Below are 9,167 nucleotides of genomic sequence, written 5' to 3'. Positions count from 1 at the left end.
CAATTTTAGTTCTATAAATCAAGGGTGTGATGATCACTTGCTATAAGTAAGACACTAGTAATTGTAATAATCAAAATTATGATTTTGTAGTAATTTTAATCCTTTCAGGGTAAATCAATCAGAAATCCGCATTTTGGAGGAAAATTAACAACCCTTTTCCCTCTTCCTCCGTATATTTTGCAGAAAATCGAACTTCGCTTTCTCTCTCACCTCAATTAGATTTAGTTCATATATATTCATTTATTTTGCATCTCGAAGCTAATGCTCGCCTAATGGTATAAAAGTCTACATTTATTGAAAAACACTTAGAGCGTTAGGATGGCCTATTAGTCTTTCATCAAAAGGGCAAAAGAGTTATAAATTAGGCTAAAGGACCAAATCTATGCAAAATTGATATATAAAGGACTAAATTTAATATTGCCAAAGATAAAAAATCAAAATGGATTCAAACCAAAGTTATAGAACGACCAAAATTTTCTTTTTTCCTATCATCTTATAACTAACTAAATAGGTAAAAATGAAAATAATAATAATGGAATGACCAATAACCTATTACATTTAATAAATAATAATTATGTATTGCATTTTTACAAATTAGAGGCTTAATATATAATTTAGACTAGCCAGGAACTCATACTTACAGATTGGATCTATGTGCCAAAACATGTGTGCTGTGGTCAAAAACTCGAAATGATTCTTCTTCTGATTCAAGCATTGAGCCAAAAGAAAGTGAGAGGTGTCACGCAGTTGCTACTGGTCAAGCCCATGTTCCACCTTCTATGACTATTGAACTATAGCATTCCTTGGGATCCATGTGATCATAGCAGCGGTAGTGAGACATTGCTAACGTTGAGACTTTTATTTGAGGACAAGATAATTAAGTAAAGAGTTCCATGAGATAATTAGCAAGAACAATTGCTGGTAGAAATTGTGTCTTTGTACATTGTCTGTTATAGTAACAATGGCATGTGTTGATGTTTTTGACAACTTTGTAGTCTCTTTTTCCATGCATAAAGATGAAAGGTAACTTGTCTTTTGACATTCATGGTCTTTTACTGCACTGTGGCATATATGTGAATTGCTTCTGTTCATCACTTTATACATTTGCTGCCCAACTTTTTGATTGCCCAATCGAACAAAACCTTCATTGGATCCTAGGAGCTATTTCAAGAGCTCATAAATGTGCGTGGTAAAAATTTATTAGTTTTAGAATAAATTACATCGACACTCTTTGATTATGTGTAATAACACAGACACTCTTTGTCTTTTACAAAGTTAAAAATATGCCTACCAAGGGAGTGTCTGTGTAATTTATCTTAGAGGATGATGATATAATATATATTTTGTCCTTGATGAGCTATCGATGTAAATTAGAATTACAACCTTTAAAGATATATACAATGTATAATTTTGCAAAGAGTAAGGAGTGTTTGTGGAATCAGGCATAACCTTAAAAAGAATCAATCGACTTTACCCTTAATGTGAATATAACTTCTTAAAATCAGGATATTTAGTTAATCATACTTATTTATAACCTATGAAACAACCTATTTTGGGTATAGAGTTTTGGACGTCTAGACCGTGATTATTATAAAGTATAAAGATCTTAATTTTCGATATTTAGTCCTGTCGACTTGTGGGTATGAGATTGTCTAATTCTATTTATTCATGAAGTGAAATATTTTCTATCACACTTAATTTGATGATACAATTTTATTGGCGGACCAACGCATGTTTACAATGCATTAGACTTTTAAATTACAAGTTAATTAATTAATTATATTTTTTAATGTTGATAAATATCACATGTTAATAACATTCTTGCATGACATAATGACATGAATTGAATTTTTTTATTTTAAATCATGATACATATTTTACTTTGTTTAATATAAAATACATGATATATACAGGATTTAGTTTGTATTTTTAGTCCACGTTATAGGTCAATACCTTTTGTTTTTCGTTTTACGAAAATCTTAAAATGATCTTAATATTAAATTGTTTTTTGATATATATAATACTACAACCTATTTAATGTCGAAAAAAAAAAAAGATAGTTTCACTTTTTATATCCAAAGTGTATCAATTCTTTTTCTAATTTTAGTATTTCAGGTTTCCGAGTCATTAAATTTGGTTTCCAAAGTGTATGATTTTCATCTGCTTAAGTACCATCTGTTAAGTTGACTATTAAAATAAATTGTCAACCTAATTTTGGAGGGAAAATTAGGCGGGGGCTTATTTATATAAGAGCATGTTTGGCTTTTATTTCATTCACCGCACAAAATAAAGTTGATAGAGTGGAGTTGAGAAAATTTTTGCTAAAAACGAGAGGGATGAGGAGAAATCAGTTTTCATCTTACTTAAATTCGAGTACAGGTTTGTCTAATGAGAATATTTGCGTGAAAAAAACATATTTTGAGCGTGGAATCGAGCTACCACTGAAGACTTCTTAAACCAAAATAATTAAATCCGTAAAGAAAATTCTGGACATATCCTAATTACGGGGTAAATTGGTGCTTTGTTCGTATTTATTTTGTTTGTGTTATTATTTACCATTAATTTTTTTTTATTCACAGAAAAGAAATATTGTAGAATGTTTAAATGGTTTGACCAGAAATTGAGCTCAAGATTCAAGCAAATTATTCTTGGTTTGTTGAGAAAAATCAATCATCTTGAAGATGAAATAATGAGTACAACACCAAATATGAAAGCTTGGAAGTTGAATTGAAAGAAGTGCAAAAGCATAGAAAAAGTGCTTGAAAATGAAGTTCATAATTTGAGGAAGAAAAATAAAATCTTGCTATATGCATTTGGTTGTTGTGTGTTAAATGTTTGTTATGAACAAAAAATTAAAAGAAAAAATTAATGGTAAATAATAACACAAACAACATAACTAAGAACAAAGAATAAATTTATCCTATAATTAGGACATGCACAAAACCTTCTTTTGGATTTATTTTGGTCCAAGAAGTCTTCAATAGTAGATCGATTCCACACTCACAATACAGTTTTTCCAGGTAAATATTTTCATTAGACAAACCCGTACTCGATTTTGAGTAGGACGGAAACTGATTTCTCATCATCCCTCTCTTTTTAGCAAAATTTTCCTCAATTTCACTCTTTCAACTCTATTTTTTGCAATGGATGAAATGACAGCCAAATATACCCTTATATAGACAAGCTCCTTCCCAGTTTTTCCTCAAAATTTGTGTTAACCATTTGTTTTAACGGTCAACTTAACAGAGGGTACTCAAACGAATGAAAATCATAAACTTTAGGTACCAAATCTCATCACTTGAAAAACTTTGGATATCGAAACTGAAAAGAAGTATAGTTTGGATATGAAAAGTGAAATCATCCCTCAAAAAATTAGTAAAATTATGTGTCTTGCATGTAATCATTATTTTTCGACAAAAAGTTATTCTTGGGACTAAATATGCTGAAAAACTTAATTTTAGTACCAAAAGTGTAGTCTCCTCCATCATGTGGGATGAATAATGCAATTTTGCTTCATCATTTTTCATCCCACAGAGTTTGCGGGTCTACACTGTTGATACAAATATTTCAATTTTTTCTTACATTTTATTTCAAAAGCTTCATCAAAACAATAACAATCACATGCAGAACATGTGATTTTGCCTTCTATTGTTTTAAAGAAAGTTAGACTATAAGAGTAAATGTGCCGAAAAGTTATTATCTTAAAAACATTTTAAAATTTACGTCAAACGAAAGACTAGAAATATTTGCATCCTTATCCGGGATGAAAAATGCAATTTTGCCAAGGACTTCAACCAATTTGGACTGACGTCCGACCAGTAATAAATCCATATAATGTGCATACTGCATTCCCTCAATTTACAAGGAATTTCCTATAATAACCTCCACCATAAACACTCCTTTCCTCTATTACCCAAAGACCACGTAATCATTATTCCAAGATTACCACACATGAGAAAGGTAAATTATTTATGTCCATGCATGCTTTCTCTAGTATGAAAACTTATTTATGGAAAATTAATTAAAAGATCGAACCCCTCTCTAATTCTTGCATCAATAATCATTCAGCGTTAGCATTTTCACTATATAAACTAGGCCACGATATCACTACAACACCATCATTTTTCCACTCGAAACTCATGCATAGAAAAGCAGCAAACATGTCTGGTTTCTGTTGCTTAGTGTGTGTACTATGTTTGTTAGGTTTAGTTAAGGATGCTGCCTCGGCAGACTATGCAGCAGCGCTGACTAAATCTCTGTTGTTCTATGAAGCGCAGAGGTCTGGGAAGTTACCGCCCGAGCAGCGTGTTCAGTGGCGGAGTGATTCGGCTCTTTTCGATGGTCAAGAAGCCGGGGTAATTTATTTATTGTTTTTCTTATGTTATATATTTGACCAAACAAACCAATACAAAAGCTCATGATTCATCAATATTTTCATAATTTCAGTTATGATCAAAACATTTTCCCTAGTTTTTGAACATGATAAATGTTACTATTCCCTGACATTTCATTTTCAGTCGTGATAATTAATTATAATGAAAAAAATCATATTTTTAGGGTGATTATTCTAAACTTAATTAAAAAAAACAAATACAATACACGTGCCAAATTAAGTTATTGTGGTCCAAAGTATGTATAACAAATATTTTGATGGGGATTATAATTTTGATGGAAATTTTTTACGCGAATCAGATTTGATCAACTTAAATTAATCAAATAACAAACTTGTTATGTGATTAGTTTATTTACTTGAATTATACATCAATAACATGACTAATATTTTATACTTGTAGTATAATTTCATCAAGTCCTATTCAGATTAGAATTGCCCAATTTTGATTATGAATGCATGGACGGGACAGGTTGATCTTGTGGGAGGATATTACGATGCGGGAGACAACGTGAAATTTGGGTTCCCTTCGGCGTTTACAGTGACGATGCTGTCATGGAGCGTGGTGGAATTCGGGCCTCAACTTCAGGCCCGAAATGAGTTGAGGAATGCTCTGGCAGCAGTGAAATGGGGAACGGATTATCTGATTAAAGCCCACCCGGAGCCCAACTTGCTGTATGGGCAAGTGGGAGATGGGAAGTCGGATCACAATTGCTGGCAGAGGGCCGAAGACATAGGAAAGAACCGAACTGTTCACAAGATTGACGAGCAGCACCCCGGATCCGACCTTGCTGCTGAAACTGCCGCCGCTTTTGCCGCTGCATCCATTGCTTTCAGTCAATCGGATTCCAGTTACTCGTCCATCCTTCTCAACCATGCCAAACAGGCACGAGACTCTCTCTCTCTCTCTCTCTCTCTCTCCTTCGTATATATATTAGTTGTTGTGACATGCATGTCTGCGTGTATATAATAAATAATATTTTATATTTTAAAAAAGAAAAGATATATATAAATCTACATACCACAAATTTTAAAAAAAATAAAAGGAAAAAAGAAAGCAAGCAACAAATAAAAATAAAATAAAATAAATTTAGAGGTATTATTGCGCGGTATAATAATAAAATTGGTATTGCAGTGTCATAACCACCGTTTGTGAGAGAAAAAAGCCTTCTCTTACATATTAGAATTGATGATACATATACATGCATACATACATATATATGAGGTCTAATTCAATTTTACCACACTAATATTATAAATAAGCAAATTATTCTTTTTGAAAAAAAAAATAAAACAAATTACCTATCTGTATTTTTCAAAATAAAGCAATTACACTTCATGTAATTCACGTGCTTTTTTTCTAATTTTAAATGTTTTAAAAATTTAATTATAAAACACACTTATAATTTATGATTGAATTTAAATTTCAAATTCAACTAACAAATAGAAGTACATATTAATTTATATATCATATGTTATCTGTAATTTTTATAAATACTTATTATATATAAAATACTAACTTATTTTTTAAAAATAATTGTATATTATTATAACTATCATATACTATACATTTACATAAAAAATAATATTTTGTTCGTAAAAATCATGCTCAAGCATAGGAAGGGGCGTGCATTACATCACCCCTCTAAGAAGGTAAATTGCTTCATTTTAAAAAAAAAGATAAAAAAGTAATTTTGTATTCTTTTTAATAGGAGTATTTTGCAAGTACCCTATGTTGCAAGAGTTGCTTGCATGTATCAGCTATTTGCAAACAGTGTGCCCTTATTGCTCGTTATGAATAACTTACTTCTTTCTGGTTCACGAGTTTGCAATATAAATAAACTGATCCATATGCCTTGGACCATTAATTCCTCTTAAAAGTATTTTATTTGGCACATTCTAACCCTGTCGGCTTTAGGAACAACAACGATTTTCAAGTATCAGCCCTGATCGTCTCCAATTTCCTGCAGTTATTCGATTTTGCAACAAAATACACTGGTCTGTACCAGAACAGCATTCCAGACGCTACAGAGTTTTATAAGTCATCAGGATACAAGGTATGATTGAATAAAGTTACATCATTAATATACTATATAAGTTGCTTCAAATTAAGTACAATCTTTCAACAATCCATGCAATACACAGGACGAGCTGCTGTGGGCTGCTGCTTGGCTAGCACGGGCCACCAACGACATCAGCTACGTCGGGTTCCTCACTAGAAACGTTAATTTTGGCACCAGTTCAATGTTTTCATGGGACGACAAGAACGTTGGTGCTCAAGTCCTCGTCACAAAGGCACGTCGTGTTGTAAATTTGTCTGTCTTATTTTTAGTTCAACCTCTTGAAATAATTGATTTTAACGTATTCATGAAAGTGAAATGCAGAGAATTTTGGAGCAGAAGTATCCGGGCGATGGCAGTTTGAGTCAGTTCAAGACTAATGCTGAGCAGTACGTTTGCAACATCATCCAGAAAGGAAATAGCAACACGCAGAGGACGGGTGCCGGACTTCTTTGGTTCGACGAATGGAATAATCTTCAGTACGTCACCAGTGCTTCGTTTATCATCGTTGCTTATGCTGATATTCTTACTGCTACTAGTAATACTCTCCAGTGCGCTCAAGGCGCCGTCCGTCCTGAGGATTTGATTGCTTTTGCCAGATCACAGGTACGCTCGCTGCATTACTACTCAGGCTTAGATTATTGGATATAAATATAATGTCAACATTTCACTTTATAACGTCTTGTTGGCACCCCATGCGATATATTAGGTGCATTAGTATAGAGTGAAATTGGGGCTCGGGGGGCGGGGCGGGTGCAGTTTGGTAGCTTGCAAGGCTCATAACTTTGAGTTCACGGATTCAAATCCTATCTTTGCAACATCATTAATTATGCATTATCAAATTCAAATGTCCGATTATGTTTTCATATAATCGTATCAAATATAAGGGTGGAATATGTGATTGCCAGCCAAATTGCAAAATTGGTCATTAAGATTGTGTTGTTTCAACTTTGGTCCATTCTTTATGGAATTTGACTTTTGGCCCTTGGTTTAAAAATTAATTTGCACTGTTAGTTCAAAAATATAATAACTTTAGTCGTTTTTCTCAATTTGGCATGTTTTTTAGAGGGAAATTCAACACATAGTACTCATAACATGCACATATAAGCCATACCAACTTTCATAGTAGTGAAAAGAATTCCTAAGCCCTATATTATCTGCTTATCCTTCAGAAATTCCAAATTTTTGTCTTTCAATTGTTTTATGCAGAAAAAAAATGGGTGTATTTGAAGAGATTCTCGAAAGGATGAGCAAATGATTGAGGGGGTAGGAACTATTTTCATTGTTGTGACTATTGATTTGGTTTTTAACTGCCTGCACATAAGGATGATGTAGTGATTTTCCGTCCTAAAAAAAAATCACCACCTAACGACTACGGGAAGATCATGGTTGTGTTGTTTTATTAGTTTTTAACTTTTGAGTAAGAAAGACCAAATATTTTCTATGTTTTTGAACTAATAGTGAAAATTTTACTAAGACCTAGGGTCAAATCTAAAATTCCATAAAGTATAGAACCATACGTGAAATAATCATGCGGCCAATATTGCAAATTTTCCTGTGGTTGACATGGGATGTTGTACTGCCGAAGATATTGTCCCATTTAATGATGCTTTTAGTGGATATTAATGTATGATAGACGATTGAGTTTGACACTCAATCAAATCACAAAGGCTTGCACTCTATCGAATCCAACCAGATTCAAGATCCTAATCGATGCAATGCAAACTCTTAATTCTTCGAATTCTTGCTATTTTAGGTGGACTACATATTGGGCACGAACCCGAAGCAAATGAGTTACATGGTGGGTGTCGGATCAAACTATCCAAAGAGAGTTCACCACAGAGGAGCATCCATCGTGTCGTTCAAGACAGACGCGACTCCAATCGAATGCAATCAAGGTTTTGAATGGTACAACAAGGATGCTGATAACCCTAATGTTCTTGACGGGGCAGTAGTCGGGGGGCCGAATAAGGCCGACGGGTACTCCGACGAGAGGAAAAATTACCGGCAAGGGGAGGCCGCAACTGCAAACAATGCACCCTTTGTTGGGGTTTTAGCCCGACTTGCCTCATGATTTCATGCTTCCAGCAAAGTATCGGACCTGCTGAAGTTGTACGCACATTCGTATATGGATTTGCAAACTACAGAATGCACTCTCTTCAGCATTGTTATATATGTTAAGTTTACTAACCATATGAATAAAGTGGACCTTCTTCAATTGAAAAATATTGTTTTAAAAGGGAACGGCTGAGATCCCAGATTAAGTCTTTGGTTACGTCTCGAAAAACATTTCTATTAGTGTACGCATTTTGTGTATTTTATGTGTATTCTTGATTTTGACCTTTTAAGTAATAGAAAATCCTATTTGAGACCATCTGACTCCTAATTTAAGAGATTGTTTGTTTGGGGGAAAATTTTATTAATAATTTTCCTAATTTTCAGTAATTTATAATTTTTTAAGTATTACGTTAACTTGTTTATTTTTTTATGACAAAATGAATAGAAATGACTAATCAGTAAAATTTCAAAAAGTTAGTATTTTCTTCTCAATTTTATTTTTCTCGTATCAAAAAAGATAATTATTTGATATTTACTCCCATTTCAAATCATACTAGATAATTTAAAGAAAAATTATAATTCATTTCCTTTCCCCCTTTTATTACCACTTTCCTCTCATTTAACCAAACGAACCCTTCGGGTTTGTATGGTCTTAAGTG

General features: G+C 33.0%; 1 protein-coding gene across 1 annotated transcript; it reads left to right on the top strand.

Moving 5' to 3' along the window:
* On the top strand, positions 4,161–8,598 carry LOC105160980 (endoglucanase 12-like). The gene is made up of 6 exons (XM_011078528.1): positions 4,161–4,355; positions 4,863–5,276; positions 6,361–6,447; positions 6,536–6,685; positions 6,775–7,056; positions 8,207–8,598. Exons 1-6 carry the CDS (start codon positions 4,161–4,163, stop codon positions 8,522–8,524), a joined length of 1,446 nt encoding a protein of 481 aa, XP_011076830.1. The 3' UTR covers positions 8,525–8,598.

This window comes from Sesamum indicum, linkage group LG4 (assembly GCF_000512975.1).
Source record: "Sesamum indicum cultivar Zhongzhi No. 13 linkage group LG4, S_indicum_v1.0, whole genome shotgun sequence".
Classification (NCBI taxonomy): Eukaryota; Viridiplantae; Streptophyta; class Magnoliopsida; order Lamiales; family Pedaliaceae; genus Sesamum; species Sesamum indicum.
This window is presented reverse-complemented; position numbering and strand designations above follow the sequence as displayed.